The sequence below is a fragment of the Equus caballus genome, chromosome 18 (assembly GCF_041296265.1).
Source record: "Equus caballus isolate H_3958 breed thoroughbred chromosome 18, TB-T2T, whole genome shotgun sequence".
NCBI classification, from domain to species: Eukaryota; Metazoa; Chordata; class Mammalia; order Perissodactyla; family Equidae; genus Equus; species Equus caballus.
The window spans coordinates 58,393,934-58,410,986 of NC_091701.1; the positions used below are offsets into that span (position 1 = coordinate 58,393,934).

The 17,053-nt window shown below is 37.0% G+C and overlaps 1 protein-coding gene and 1 long non-coding RNA gene across 21 annotated transcripts in view; one reads left to right on the top strand and one right to left on the bottom strand.

The window, feature by feature from the left end:
• Positions 1 to 17,053, bottom strand: part of ZNF385B (zinc finger protein 385B) — a 383,440-nt gene that overhangs the window by 180,110 nt on the left and 186,277 nt on the right. Inside the window, exon 1 of one of the 20 annotated variants that reach the window (XM_005601615.4) lies at positions 9,752 to 9,893. The exons of the other annotated variants lie outside the window; for them this stretch is intronic. Coding sequence (XP_005601672.1) covers positions 9,752 to 9,761 — 10 coding nt within the window. The 5' untranslated portion in view covers positions 9,762 to 9,893. Of the gene's footprint in view, positions 1 to 9,751; positions 9,894 to 17,053 lie in introns of those variants that run through there. 20 annotated transcript variants of the gene reach the window in all.
• LOC111768757 (uncharacterized) lies at positions 5,787 to 10,704 on the top strand. Its single transcript, XR_002801243.2, has 3 exons — positions 5,787 to 5,831; positions 7,816 to 8,011; positions 9,861 to 10,704. It is a non-coding gene; the product is annotated as an uncharacterized lncRNA (long non-coding RNA).

Genomic DNA, 17,053 nt, shown 5'->3' on the forward strand with positions numbered 1-17,053 from the left:
CAGAGTGCATGTTTTCTCCCAAATTTTTTAGCATTTGAGAAAAATCTGGCAAAAAGGTCAAATTATACAGGTTGTCTACAAAGTTAGGTAACTAACATTGGATAAACTTATTTATTATCATTATTTTTTATTGAGATATTATTGACGTATAATATTATATAAGTTTCAGGTGGATTTAATATTTGTAGGGATAAACATTTTTAAACAGTGTGTAAACTACATTTTGGAGCAATTAAGTTCAATAATGTGTTTTCAGGTGAAGGACCTCTAGGTACAAAGCAACGCATTTAACGGTTCATCTGAAAAAAAAAAGTTACTCAACAAATATACTAACAGTGTCCAAAAAGTCTAGAAACACAGGGAAAATCAGATTTTTGTTGTGTTTTTTATGTTAATAATTGGACATAATGCTCTATATTTAGAGGTCCTTCACCTAAAAACATGTCAGGAGGCTGAAGAAAGTACACTGAACATAAAATTTTAAAATATAGCTAACATACAATATAAAAAATAAGCTTATTCTTTTTCCCAGTCTCATGAACACACTACATTATACAGTACATAAACTGCTTAACGTCTTTTACCACAAATAAATAAATAAATGGATGAACGAATAAACACAAAAACAAAAGTACAGTAAGATGCTCCTTGAGACTAAGTTTTTATGAGAACTCCAAATATGATCTATAAGTTGATAAAGGAGGATGTGACTATTGCTCTGTAGAACCCCCCAGGTCTTTGAGTGCTAAACCATCAGCATGGAACCACAAGTATGGGGCTGGTGTTAACGTCGTCACTGGGAGCACGGTGGTACACCTAAAGAAGACTGGAGCCCTCATGGAAAGTGGCTAAGATTAGGCTCCCTTTTATTTATCAGGGACACCTCTTCTCAAAAAAAAAAAAAAATTAAGGAAAAAGAGAGTCAGGAAGAAATGAAAAATACATTCCATAGGAGTGTTTCTTTCTATTGTTTTAGAAAAATAGAAAGAGCCTTATTTAGCATGCCAAACCTATATTGTCAGCGAAAAGACTTAGTCTTAGTTAGATGAAAAATAGAACTTCTGAGCTTCCTTTTCAACAGGTCAGAGAATCAGCTAACTCTAGACAAAGCATTTTAAGGTGTAGATTTGGAAACATAACAAGGGGCTCTGACCTCCTAAGTAGTTCTAGACTCCGCAGTCACAACTGTTGAGATATATAAATAACGTCAACCACTATTAGGACAACTTTTCCATGATTATGTGGTTCTATTTTTTAGTTTCAATGAGTATTTTTCCCAGAGTACAGGTCTATACTACTAGTATAAAATAGTATATTTGTATGTAAATATAGTATAGTAGTATAGTAGTAAATAAATGTTCAATGATGTCTAAAACCAGAGTTCATGTAGTTTATCCCCAAACAGTGTTAACACTGTGCTTGGAACTATTTCATGTGTGTTTCAAAGAATTGAACAGTTTGTGCCAATGGATTCTGGGAAACGCTGCTTTTACAAGTGAGTACTTACAGGACTCCCACTAAATAAAAGCACACATTACTAACAGTGAGGCTTTAAACTGCTCGCCTGAGCAGCCAGGAAATTGGGCGTTATGGATATTAACTCAACTCTCATGGTCACCCTCATCCAAAACAATGGAACCATTCGCTAGTCCCATAGCCCTTGACACCCTATCCTTGTAGTTATTTGCGTATCTGATTCCCAGCTAGATGAGCAGTACCTTGGACACCAAGTATCTTATTAATTTCTCAATCACTACATATACTAGCATATAGTATATTCTCAGAAATTATTTTTTGAATGAATGAACAACAGTGATACTAAATAGAGTACCACACATACCTCACCTATTTATTTGGTAACTTCAACAGTTCAAAATTCAGCAAAGCACTGGAAAATGTGCCTCCTCTCCCTCACCCCTCAAAAAGCATCAGAAGATTAAAGATTCTTAAGAAAGTCCCCAAGGTCTCAAAGACTTAGTTTAGAAAAAAAAAAAATTAGACATAATCTCCTTAAGGAGAGGAGCCTTTTCTGCTTTGCTCACCTTGATATCTTCAGGGTCTTTTGTGAGCATAAGAGATGCTCAATAAAAATGTGTCAGACAAATGACTACAGTAGTGTTATCTCTTTTCTGAGTACATACAGGAATGAAAATAGCTGAATTCAGAACTAGGAGCTAGAGCTGCTATAGACATGGACAGCTGTGACACATGCCAGCTGACATTGTAGAACACCAGCAGACCATAAAAAGCATGGTCAAAAACGCCAAAGCATGACAAGCTGGGACCATTTCTTTTAGGAGCAAACAGATCTCAATCCCGCACTAGATCCTGTGCACTACCACTGCAGAGCACAACCATTAGAAACTAATATTTGCATTAAGGATCCCGAGTTAAAATAAGTTTTTTTTCTGAGGAAGATTAGCCTTGAGCTAACATCTGTTGGTAATCCTCCTCTTTTTTTGCTTGAGGAAGATTAGCCCTGACCTAACATTTGTGCCAATCTTCCTCTACTTTATGTGTGGGTTGCCACCACAGCATGGCTGACAAGCCGTGTAGGGCTGCACTTGGGATCTGAACCTGTGAACCTGGACTGGTGAAGCACAATGCACTGAACTTAACCACTATGCCATGAGGCAAGCCCCTAAAGTAACTTTTCTTTTTTTCGCTGAGGTAGATTGACCCTTCTGAGCTAACATCTGTTGCCAATCTTTCTCTTTTGGCTTGAGGAAGACTGTCCCTGAGCTAACATCTGTGCCAGTCTTCCTCTATTTTGTATGTGGGATGCCTCCACAGCATGGCTTGATGAGTAGCGTTAAGGTCCACGTCTGGGATCTGAACCTGCAAACCCCAGGCTGCTAAAGCAGAGCTTGTGAACTTAACCACTTTGCCACTGGGCCAGCCCCCTAACTTATTTTGATTAATTTTAATACATTTTATTCTAATTTTTAAGATGCATACATGGCTCATTTATTTTCAACTTTTGGTTTTTAATACTAAAAACCACTTAAGAGCACAGCTTTTTTTTCCTTTTTGGCTAAGGAAGATTTGCCCTGAGCCAACATCCATTGCCAATCTTCCTCTATTTTTGCTTGAGGAAGATTCTCCCTGAGCTGACTTCTGTGCCAGTTTTCCTCTATTTTGTATGTGGGTCGCCACCATAGTATGGCCGTCAATAAGTGGTGTAGGTCTGTGCCCAGGAACCAAACCTGGGCCTCCAGAAGTGGAGTGCATGAACTTAACTGCTAGGCCATGGCGCTGGCCCAAAAATAAAATTGTAAAAGCCATTCAGTGTCTAGAACATTAAAGAATGCACAGAGGAACATGATGAGCTAAAGGAACACTTCCATCAGTTATTGTTCACATTAAATGTTGGGTGGGGAAGATGTTTTGAAATAAGTTCAGGAGATCATGTGTGCTGCTTGTTCTCTGCTCCCAGATCTTTTCTCTACTCTTTGCCCATTCTGTGTAGGAAGAAGTGAGAAGTTGAAGTATTCCTTTTGGTCTCCCTCCTTGCCCTTCTGGCAAGTGGCATCTTTCCATGATAACAGCTCCTGTTGAGTCGTCTCCCTTTCAGCCTCCAATTTCAGCTCTCACCAAACTTACACACTTCCATTACCTCCCTTCTCCCTCAGGAATAGGGGAGCTAACGGTCGGTCAATAGGAACCTCAACATCTATTGTTGACTCCCCTAAACCTTACCACGCCTCTGCAAACAGGTCCTTCATTAAATTCTCTTTGTAAATCCCAGCTGATTATCCTTTCTATGTTCAATCAGAACTCTTTGACTGATATACCATAGAATACAGTGGGGTCCTTCTTAGTTTGTTTGAGACTCAGAACCAATACATTAGGGACAAGTTAATTATCAAACCAAACCATCTCTATTTCTTCCTACCACATGAAAGTACCCTAAAAGGCTCAAGGGACTCGCAAAGAAGGAAAAGACAAAGATATTATGTGATCAATAGTGGCAAGCATCCTCTCGTTTCAACAATACTCCAACTAGTGAAGAAGTCTGGACTGGCCAGTGCTTTCCTCACAGCAGCCAAGGCCACTTTAATCTTTCTAAAGGGATGAAAAATAATTGGTGATACTTCTCCAAATTATTTTGAAATATTTCTGTAGAAAGAAACAGAGAAATGCGTGAGTGAGAGGAGGCAAAAAAAAAGTTTTAACGGAGAAAGGTCATGGGCCTGGCTCCACTAATTTTCAAGCAGACTACAGAGGAGGACCTTGTATTTGGTGACCTAAAGATGCAACTAGAATTAAGGGATGGAGTGGGAGGCATTACATGACCTTCTAGCACAGGTGGATAGAAGCCTGTCGTCTGGGCCAGGGCTCTTGCCCATCTCACTGGAACAGAGGGAAGCATAGCGAATGAACGGAAAGAAATACTGGATTAGATTCTAATTCCATCTTTCCTAGATGAGACATCTTGGTTAAGTCACTTTGGCTGTCTTAAGCAAAATAAATAAGGGTGATGAAAAATACCATATTAATTCTTCATGAAACTATGGTTCCAAGAATGTGAAGATTATTCTAACCTCTTAGGGATGACACTTTTAGATTTCCAGGTTTCGGGAAATTATCTCACTGGTTAGCCCTCAAAGGGTCTATTTTACAAATCTTATTATTCGCACTGAAACATTTGCCTCCTACTATCTAGAAAACAATCCTATTCTTCTACTGGAATGGCAGCAAGTGGACTTGAGACAATTCTGTATGGACTAGAGAATACCTATTGTACATCAAAACTTTCAGGGTGTCATTTAGCACATATTTATTCTTAATCCAACTTTGCAGCCCAATGGCTTCTGAACATCAAATCTTCTTCCAGCATCATCTCAGAGTATGATTTTTAAAGCATATGGAGACCGAATCTGAGCCAATGTATTTTATTCCAAGTGAGGATCTTTGGTTTCTCATATGCTTTTGAAATGTGATGTTCATCTAGATTGTGAAATTCTGTTCTCCCAGGTCCCTGGAAAGCTAGGAAGAGTCTTAAATTACTGTATCATTGGTGCTTTCTGAATTCCACTACTTGCGGATTGTTTCTGCTGGAGAAATGTGCTGCCTACATATAGAGGAAAGAAACCTATAGTGTTCTTTTAACTCTGCTCCTCAAACTCCTTTTTCTGCTGTTACAGCCATAAATTACAAAGCAGGCTCGGGAACAGAGGACATATCTCCACAGTTATTTGTTATTAAAGGACTTCTATCACAGAAGAGTGGAAACATTGTTGACAAGATAGATTACCTAAAAAGAAGATAAGTTGAAAAGGCAAAGGGGAACGCATCATATACTTCAGAGTCGCTCATCTATTCTACTTTGCCACATCACAATCTTTACAGTGAAAGCACTCCTCCTTCTCCATCAGGTTTTCTCCTGTAGAGGTGGGTATTAATCTTACAAAGTAAAAGAAAGCAAAATAACCTGAGAATGAGGTTGGCAGGTTAGAGTTTTAATAGTATATCACAAAAGCAGGACAATCATTTGAGGGGTAGAGAATAAGAGAGAGAGAATGAATTGTGCACGCTCCTTTCAAGGAAACAAAATCTTCCACAGAGATGTATCAATGCTGAAATTCACTCAACTCCACAGGAATTCGTAAGTTTGAAATACTGTCTGATTCTCATTATGTCCTCTCAGTCAACTTCTTTAGCATACAATTCCACGCAGGTTGGTAAATATCTAAAAGCAAATATCATCTATATAGACAAAGGGAATGGTGACATTCTAGGCGAAAGTGATGTCACAAACAGATATGAATTCCAAATGATACTGAGTTCTCATGGTACTGGGGAAAATAAAACAATGACTTTACAGCTGAGTAAGTTCAATGTAGTAGTCAAAGAAAATACATTTCAATAGAACTGCCAGAACGATTAATCATTCTACATTTAATAGACTACATTAGCATCTAGAGATGTTAAATGTCTAATTTAGCCAAGGGTTACCTCTGAGCAAAAAAGAAAAAAGTTAAATTTAGATTTTATTCTGTTTTTGGTTTATGTCAATAGGTGTAGTCACTGGTTTAAAGAAAAACTAGAAGTTTATCTTTCTTTTTATGGATAGGATTAACATTGTCCTAGAGAGACTTCTGTATTTTGTGGATAATAATACTTTTGTCTCCCAAATTTAAATCTGTTTTTCTATAATAATTTTAAAAGACAGTAATCAACATAAAAAGGCACAACACATAAAATTATAGCTACCAGTTGGCATGGACTTGTCATGTACTAGGCAATGTGCAGAAGGTTTGATGTACATTATTTTGATTAATCTTTACGATACTGGAATTCTACAAGGTGGACATTATGATCCCCAAGTAAACTAAAGACAAGGAAACTGAGGCTTAAGAGGGTAAGTGATCTGCCAAGGATCACAGAACAAAGAGAGGGAGCTGGAATTCAAATCCAAGGATGTCTTGTTCTCAAGTCCCTCCTATCTATTTCCTCTTATAACTAAAAAGAGCAAAAGTTACAACAAATGACCGTAATTCACTTATTAGAACATCAATACTGGCTTCAAATATAAGTACTAAGTCAGACATAAGCTACTTCATACTGCAAACGTTTAGAAACATTTCAGTAAAATCAGTACTCTATAGGCTTATAGAGCCCTTAGAGATCCTCATCTAGAACCATGTTTCTCAACTTTCTTTTTTCATCATTGCATCCCTAAAGGGTCTTCTTGATGTCTTTTTCTTAATCACTCTCCATAAAATTGTAATACCACAGATACACCCTATGTCTGTTTATATACTATACATCTATCTGTGCTTTACGCATAAAAAGAGTTAAAGTTTTTTGCCTCCTAGAATGAAGCTTTGTCTCATAGGGGGCAATGAGAATGTATAATCTAGAGGATGTACCTCTTTGTTTTTCTTCCTTATTTTAAAACCTCCCAATCCACTGGCTATTATTTAAAATTGCATGGGATTAGGGCGTTAGCTTTTTAGCTTAAAGTTTTTCAGTGTGTTAAAATGCAAATACATAGAAAATGTTGGTGAACCACTAGAGGCCATTTATATCTGAGTGTGAATAGAAGAGCAGAGAGCCGATTTAGCAGGGGAAGGAAGGAGTATGTGAGGGAGCAGGGCAGTGGGGAGAACAAAGAGCCTCTGGTGCCGAAATACCTGTCAATCTAGTCCTGTTGAACCTGCTAACATGAAGAAAGTCCTTTAAGATGCTAGCTCCCATTCATGATGAACAAGAAATCTTAGTCATACTCCACCTTAGTGACCATCACCCTATTGATTAGTGTGTAAATATTAGGTTTCCTGCCTGTGAAGGATTTTCTGTTTGGTTCCTTTGAGTCCTGTTTGCATATTCCCATTTGCTATGTGGCCAAGAACAAGTTTATGTAATGTTCCAAAGAAACTTCTTGACACCATGGCTCATTTTAACCTACGTATGAATAGAAGACAGAGATGAATTCACAAATACTTCTTTCACATGCACTGTAAAATATAACTTTTAACTCCCAGGGGCCAAAATGGTCTTAACCATTGAAATAATTATAGCTCACAACTATAATTTAGAGTTAGCTCTGGTTGACTCTAAATTCGCACAGGGAAATAATTCACTCATCATACTGGAACACTGGAGTAAATAACTTAGTTTCAGCAATCCTAGAAAGTATGGTGAATCCAAACAGAAGTCAATAGTCAATAATTTAACAAAACAATAATTGTCTACCTTTTATTGATCACCAACTTAAAGTCTCGAGTAGCACAGTTGACATTTATAAATATTATCTATTTAATCCTTACAGCAATCCTATGTGATAAATATTTGTATCCTCATTTACAGAGGAGATGAGTTCAGAAAGGACAGGCGTTCTTTCTTAAACTGCTCAGAAGTGGAGGAAGAGAATTTCAAACTGTCATCTGAAGCTCCTGCTTACCACCTCAGCCACAGTGAATCATCTCAGTGAAATAACAGAAAGACTCAAGACTGAAAACTTTTCATTTCCAATCAAATGCAGAAATCTTGAGCAAATGGAGAGGTAGTGGATATGGCGTGTAAATATTTTGAGATTTTGCATGTAAGAAGCTACTGTGTAGATGATTTCAATTGAAGGATCACTTTTTTCTTTATAAACATTGTCAAGATGGGTATTGGTCAGAATTTTCTGACTTTGAAGGTTGTGAAACATATGTGTGTATTAGGATAAACAAAACGGTGTCTACTTCATACAAGCATAGGTGCACTTTCCAGAGGCCAGGACCACTGTCCTAAATTGTCTATATCACTCATTCCCTACCAATGGCATTGAGCCTTGTGATTTGAAGTGAGCTCTCATGTGAAAGGATGGCCCTTGTTCAAAATTTCCAGTGTATTTTGTATATGAATATATCACCTCTGACATGACAGGATAATGAAAACTAAGACGTTAGAAGTGGAATAGCAAAAACAAAGTAAAACTCTAAGAAGTCATTCTATAGAGGAGGTAACCCAATGGTTAGGAGCAGTGTTGAGGAGCCAGGACCCAAACCTGAGTCTCCTAATTCCTAGACCAGTATTTTCTTCATAACAGTACACTGCTACCAAGTAGAATAATAAATAGATCTGAAATTGCAGCAAAAATTGACCCCCAAAATACCTCATCAACAATAGATTTTCTCTGTGCAGACTGACCTAACATTTAGATGCACTGACAACAAAGTAAAAATATAATTTACATTTTAAATTACCAACATAGCTATGTTCACTATGTCCCAAATGGATTATCAAACATCCTTAAATAGTAACATTATAAATAACTCCAAAATAAAGGCTGAAATTGTTCTCACATGTGAAGTAATGTGTACAACTGGTCAAAGTATAACCATTGCAATAAAAGATGTTTTCACTTAATTTCCTGGAGGTTTCAGATGTTTGTATAGCCCTTATTAACTGGAAAATTCCTCAACTCATCATGCACTTACTGACATATCCTATTAGGAAAATGTTATTTTCCAAATAAATAATCCAAGGCATAAAATTCAGCCAGTGATTCACAATATTAACTTGACAGTAAATGAAGCAGTTTAAAAATGTTTATATAGCTTCCAATGAAATTCTTATTTAATTACGCTTCTCTATAAAGTGAGAAAGCTTCCTATATCAGATCTTCTGTGAATGGTTTTGGCAAATTTCTATTAAGACTAATGCATGCAAACACTGTATTTAAAAATATTTTATATTGTATAAGATATAATTGTGAATATTACTAAAAATATGCAGCATACTAATAATTTACCTTTTCAATGTTTTACTATTTGAAATTCATTTTAAAACTGACAATCTAGACATTTTCATATATTTTAACTATTAATAAAATAATCATGTAGAACCGGCGCTTTTTAGAAAATATACCATAACATTTTAACAGTACATGGAAGTCCAACATACCGTTTTAAACCAGAAGTCATGCTAACATTTAAATCTTGAAGACTCTGTTGTCTATAACAACTACTGATTAAATCCCAAAATATTACACTCATCTTAACAGACGGAAAAAAGTATAGTTATTCTAGTCATGACTGCCTCTTTAACTTACACACACATTTCCAAGATCATTCTGAGTCGCCAAACCACATCACCTAAAAGCTTCATAGGTCAAATAATACTAGTCATAGCGTTGCTCAGCACTATATGCAACCTATATAAATCTGGAAAACTACAGCCAAAGCCAAGGATACCTCTCTCTCTCTATTCCTATCACTTTAGGACAAATCTACCATTTGTAAGTTATGTTACTTACCGAGAAGCATGTTTCTTTGCAATAGTCAATCCAGCCAGTCTGTAATTTCTGTACAACAAAGGTTTAAAGAGCCGAGAAGTACGCTAACCTGCCACACGTTTTATTACAGATACAGCGTGAGCCTTCACAAACTCTTCCTTGTACCTTAAGGCTACTGGAGTACTGGACCAACGCCACTTGCTCACTGTGTACCTTGTTGAAACTAACAAACAATACAGTGACTGTCAGTAGATGCTGCCTCCTCAGCCTACAGAGCCAAAAAAAATGATGGAAAAGTAGGTTACTTCACTGGAGTTGGAGACATAAATTCTGAATCGATCATGTTGTTTCTCTAAAATTCCCAGTAAGATTTTCTGCTAAGTTCACAAAGAAAAAAAAAATTTTAACTTACGTAAATAAGCTTATAAAATCATATTTAAAAAAACATAAGTCCCCTCTTTTTCCCCAATGTTTTTTTCCTCTTTAAGAATTTAAAATCCATTTCACTATAAACTAGAAAGAAACGCTGCCACAAAATAAACTCTGCATAATATGCATGTTTTAAGGGAAGACTGAACATTAAAATTATATCACTCATCAAGGATCAGAGAATACAAACCTATTTATTATTTGGTGTTATGAGCTTGAACCTCCAATGAGATTTCAGCTTCACAATGGATTGTTTGTTTGACTCCAATACAAAGATAATTATTTCTGAAATAGGTTTCTCCGGAGAGAACAAACCTTACAGTTTTAAAGCAATGAGGATACTGCAGTGAACATTCAGCAAAGGAACATCTCATTTCTTTTTATTTTTCTACTGGATGTGTATTAACAATTTAAAAAGAAAAACCTATCTGAGCCCAAAGGAAGAACACACAGCATGCCAGCCAACACTAAAGCCAATAAGTTTAATGTGATCTCTGAGACTATGTTTTCTAAACTAGAAAATAAAATGACACTTCCAAATATTACATATTTTAATAATTATTTTAGTATTACCCTGCAACAAACATTACCTTTCACATGACAGAGGGCAGCAGTTAAACTGTATGTTCCTGGGTCCAAATCCTTGAGCAGTGACGTTTTATAGGCATTTGCTCATGGTTCTGTATTTCTCCATTCCTTAATTTGGGGATTCAACTTTTATATGACTAGCTACTTTTATTTTGCTCAAAGTAAGTTTGAAAAGCTAAAAACAGAAAAAGTGAAGGAGAGTCTAAGAAAAGTCTAAAATGGAAATGAATCTAGATGATAAAAGGAAAGCGGGGAGAGACTAGGAAGAAAGGATAGTTTGGAGCAAAGAGAACAAAGAGAGAGAGACGGCTAAGGATGATAACAGTAAAACATATCAAGGTCTGTTTATTTTTGGCCATTAGAAAATGTAGGCCTTTTATATAACAACCATATATTTGAATGTAGTGGTCTCAAGGATGACATACATAAATTCTTATCTTGGGTAAACTCAATAGAACTAGAGGGATGTGTGTGTTCATATCAATAAACATTCCTCTCTATTGTGGAAGGAGGCCTCTTTCCCTGCCCTGGACTGCCCATTCACTTTAACCTAGCGGTTCGCACACTTGACTGTGCATCACAATCCTCTGGAGGGCTTGTTAAAACAGACTGCTGGGCCCACTCCCCAGAGTTTCCGATTCAGTCTAGGGCAGGCCTGAGAATTTATATTTATAGCAAATTCCCAGGTGATGCTGATGCTGCTAGTCCTGGGACTACACTTGGAGAACCATTGCTCTGGCTCATTATGTTACTCCATCAGTTAGCATGAGAACAGTTTCCATTGTAAATTGGTGTATCACCATATTACGTAGATTGTAAGATTGTCCCCCCCCACCATTTTCACAGACTGTGTCTACAACTAATCACACCTTATGATAACGATACACAAGGCAGCACTCGGGACTGGTCCATGTCAGTGTGTGCATGGACTTGGTCATATTTTTTATATTTTTTGATATTTTTGAGTGATATCATGTGCTGAGTTTAACTGCCATATAACAATGTTTTTTTAAACTGACACTTTTTTTTTTTTTAAAGCCACACCATGATTTGGCTCTAAAAATAAAAGCCATTGTATACAATGATGGCATATAAACAGGTATGGGGTCTATATTTCTTATTAGTGAAGCACACGTGGAGGAGGAATGACAGCAATCTCAGATTTTCTTGGAAAGCAGCATTCCACTGTATTAGAGGATAGAAGAAAGGTAACCACAAGTGGAAGAAGCTGTGGTGCTTGTGGTAAAGGTTTTGCCTATCACAGGCCCAGTAACGCAACTGAAGGGAAACTAAGTGGGCAAATCCCTCTGCACAGAAATTTCAAAGTGATGAGGTGTCGGTGTGAATAATTCACAGGTCCAAAGGGACTCTCTTTAAGGCTCTGTGTCATAGTTTATTGACAGTTTTTTTCTTTCTTAGTGATATATAAAGTAATGTGACAAAAAAATCTTAGGTTTGATAAAATACATTATTGGGAAATAAAACAATCGTTCCTAGTAGCAGTGATTTAAAAACTGATGATCAACATGTTGATTTAAAGTAGGTTTTTGTTATTATTCAAAGTGAGGTGTGAAGACTACCTAAAAATCACCGGGATGTCTGCTAAAAATGGAGATGTCTGGGACTACCAGGGGTCTACTGAAGCAGTATCTTTGGTTTGAGAACCATTGACTATTTCACCTTCAAGTAAATAGCAATTTAATAAGAATAGCACCACTGGAGGACACCTAAATGCCAGTGGTATAATACGTTTCTGAAAAAACTACTTTTGATTCCAAATCAATTACAGTAAACCTTTGTCGTTGCCTCAATGATTAAAACTATATGAAGACAGTTCTGTGACAGTTTATCTCCATAGGAAGTTTTAAAAACCAAAACACCAAACTGCATAAATATTCCAGTGGAGCTCTGTGAAAGCAGAGGGAAAAAAGCCAGAGGCAACGGTGGATGCTCACTTGACCAGGCCCAAAGCCAGCAGTGGTTGATAGCAAGGCAGGATACCAGGAAGAACAAGAAGATAGGAGCAAGACTTCTCCTATTAGAGACTCCAACACAGGCCCACAACTGACTGGAGTCCCTGCGCAGCCCTCCAGTGGTGTGAGGAATTTGCAGGAGGTGATACCAGAAAGCCAAGATATAATTGACCGACAGTAAAGTTCCCAGATATCGCTCAGCTTGTTTTCTGAGTAATCGGATAAAGGTATTGTTAGAGTAGATTTCTATGGTCCATTCCAGCTCTAAAATTACGTAATGTTTAAAAGCTTTTACAAAAGGGTGTGGCCTCTTTCAAAGTTTTATTAGGAAAAACCTCATGAAAGTAAATGACTGATCAATCAAAGAAAAAGGACATCTGTTATGGTTTGAATTGTGTCCCCCTCAAAATTCAAATGTTGAAGATACTAACCCCCAGTATCTCAGAATGTGACCTTATTTGGAGATTGGGTCTGTATAGAGGTAATCAAGTTAAAATGAGGGTTTTTGTTTTAAAGATTGGCACCTGAGCTAACACCTGTTGCCAACCTTTTTCCTTTTTTTGATTCTTCTCCCCAAAGCCCCCCAGTACATAGTTGTATATTCTAGTTGTAGGGCCTTCTAGTTGTGCTATGTGGGACGCCACCTCAGCATGGCCTGATGAGCGGTGTCACGTCTGTGTCCAGGATCCGAACTGGTGAAAACCTGGGCCATCAAAGTGGAGCATGTGAACTTAACCTCTCAGCCACTGGGCTGGCCCCAAATGAGGTTATTAGGGTGGACCCTAATCCAATATGACTGGTGTATTTATAAATAAGTGAGAAATTTGGATACAGATCGATACTGAGGAAAAATCACATAAAGAGACACAGGGAGAAGATGGCCATGTACAAGCCAAGGACAGAGGTGTGGAAGAGATCCGTAGAGTTCTCAGAAGGAACCAGTCCTGCCAACACCTTGATTTCAGATATCTAGACTCCACAACTGTGAGAATAAATTTGTGGTTAGGCACCCAGTTTGTGGTACTTTGTTACGGCAGTTCTAGCAAACTAACATAGCATCTTTACCAGGTGGTGGATATTAGGTATATGTAACTCCATAAACAGAATTGGAGAGATGACTACAACTCACTCCCTCTTTCTCTTAGAAGTTTGAATGGCAGTAGGACTAGTTATTTTGGGAAAGTTAGTTAAAACTCAGATGTTTTATATTTGTACTTTAATTTTTCCTTAATCAAGCTGGTCTTGTATTTGTCTGTTTAAGTAGATTCTGCTCCCCCGTCCCCCACAGAAGAACTAGCTGTTGGTTTTTTCATACTTGCTTTATTTTTTTTTGTATGTGGGATGCTGCCACAGCATGGCTTGATGAGCTGTGTGTAGGTCTGCACTGAGGATCTGGACCCACAAACCCTGGGCTACCAAAGCAGAGCTTGCAAACTTACACCACTGGGCTGGCCCCCTAACTTACTTTGATTTTAATACATTTTTTTCTAGTTTTTAAGATGCATACACAGCTCATTTGTTTTCAATTTTTGGTTTTTGATACTAAAACCTCTTAAGAGTACAGCTGCTTCTTCTTCTTCTTCTTCTTTTTTTTATTTTGCTGAGGAAGATTCACCCTGAGCTAACATCCATTGCCAGTCTTCCTCTTTTTTTGCTTGAGGAAGATTCGCCCTGAGCTAACATCTGTGCCAATCTTCCTCTATTTTGTATGTAGGTCACCACCACAGCATGGCCACTGACAAGTGGTATAGGTCTGTGCCCAGGAACTAAACCTGGGCAGCTAAAGCAGAACACGCCGAACTTAAACCACCAGGTCACAGGGCTGGCCTCATGAGCACGGATTTGGTAAGAAGTTTCCTCTTCCATTAAGATTTAGATAATCTATCATTTTTGTTTTGATTTTTCTCTTTTCCTTTACTTGATGGTTAAAAGAACTAACAGAGATAGAAATAAGATATCTTTTATTCTGTTTTAGTATTAATTAGGTAGTTTGGCCTCAGGCCAATCGCTCGCCTTCCAACAGCTTCTGTGATATTGGCTGTGTGAGGATCAAACCAATTAAATATGACAGTATTTGAAATCCTAAATTGCTATACAAATTTAAGTCATTGTTTTAATTATTTTTGACCAATTAGCGATACATAAAGAAATTAGAGTGCGCCTGGGGACATCAGAATTGCTTAACTTTGGAGTTTTAACTTTTCATTTCTGTTTGGTGTCCTATTAATCATCTCTCAAATTGTCTACATATTTATAATTTTATGGCAAAATAGCAACCATTCACCTACTAGCACAGTTTCAGTTGATAAATTTCATTAAAGGAGAGAAGTTATTTTAAAAACCCATCTCTTGAAATAATCTGTCATTATCATTGAAAATCAGGAGCGAGCATTTGCTGAGAGCCAGTTCTGTGCCGGCGCTCACTCTTCAGTGCTTTACATTCAATTCTCATAACAACCCTTGTCCTGATGAAGACGTGCAGGCTAAGAGAGAATAAGCAAATCGCCCAAGGTCACAAGTCTTCCCACCCAGTGCTCCTTCCGAGCTCCTTCCTTATACAAACCAGTGAATTGAGACAGCAGGCTTGAACTAAAGCTTTTCTCTAAGGATTTCCAGAGAACGTAAAATATTTAACATTTTTTGGAATTGAAAATCCAGATCATTTTTAAGTCAAAGGAAATTTGTTCCAAAAAACCAAGTGGTCCTTTTGTTTCATTTTGATTTTTTTTTTTTTTCCTTCAGGGGAGAATGGAAGTATCTGAGAGTAATCGCTTTACTTTGAACTATAACATTATTTCAGATTTTTCTATCATGCTAAATATTAAGTTTAGCACATCCTATGTATTAATTCAAGAGTCCTTATATTTAGCGTCTAAAATATATGTAAAATACTTTAGCAGCATTCATTTTTAACACTTAGTGCTTAGTTTTTACTTAAGACCACCTAAAGGCATTAACTACTATTATTTCTGGTGAGATGGGCTTAACTGAGGAAAAATTGTAACCTAATGAGCTTTTCAATTTTCCACAAGTACAGCTCTCTGTAGATGAAAGATAATTACGATTAACTAGGCTGCCACTTATTTGAATACTGTGAACAGATAGGGAGTTACATGAGTTCTGAGTTTGAGAATCCAGAATGCACCCAGAAAAGAGAAATAAAGAATAAAAAGATTTAAAATTGTTGTATGAGTGAAGATGTTCGCTATATTATGTATAGTCACAACTATATAGAAATATCCTAAATGCTCAATAGCAGAGGAATGGGTATGTTGATGTTATGAAATACTATAAAATATATTTAGTGATATAGGAAAATGTTCTCTGTATAACAAGTGGGGAAAACTATGTAGAAGTGGGTAAACTACACAGGTCATCTATGTAAAAGAAGCATATCCAATATCTATGTGAATCTTCATATATGTTCATATCTACAGAAACATGTTTAGAAGAAAATACTCCAAAATACGTTAACATTGCCAGTGCATGGGAAATTTTACTTTACTCTTTTCTGTAGTGTTACATTTTTTTGTACTAAAAAACTCATCTTAAAAATTGTACCAAATTTGAGCTTAAAAATTTGTACTGAAAAAACTCATCTTAAAAATTGCAGTGGAAGGGATTTGGCATTTAAAAGACAATATATGTAATTTACAAAAACCCGCAGGCAGAACTAGCTAATTTAGATAATCTCGCTTAGAAACCTTAAGTAAGTAAACGTTGAGAATTTGTCAAGTTCTCAAATTTCTTTTGGGCTCTAACGATCCTTTGATTCGACTGGAGTAAGGTTATAGACCTGGGCAAGCCAGCGGACTAAAGATGCAGGAAGCTCGCATTGATCACTGTCACAGTGCAAATGTACAGTAAGTGATGTGAAATAAACAAGATAAAAAGGAATGAGGATAATGGTAATACAATATTTATAGTGAGCTCCAGCCATCAATTCTCACAACTCCTCAGGGACCCAATCTCCTCACCTGTAGTATCTGCATCCATATAGATGAGCGTCAAGAGGCTGCGGAAAGGTGATGGCGGGATCCAGCCCGTGGATAGGCTTACCTGCATTTCTTTCAAGGCATTAAATCTTTTTAACCACTATGGTAGCATTGCCATTTCTACCCAAGTGTTCAACTTACATGAAAGAAATAATTTATATGCTGGAAAGATATGTCTCCCTAGAAACCTTTTATAATGCAGCCCTCATTAAACTGTTTATTCTCTATCAATGTCATCAGAAGATTTCCATGACGACTTTGTGACATACAATTAACATGGTTCAGACACATCAGATCTATTCACAACAGGACACATCAAAAGACTTATTATGTCATCA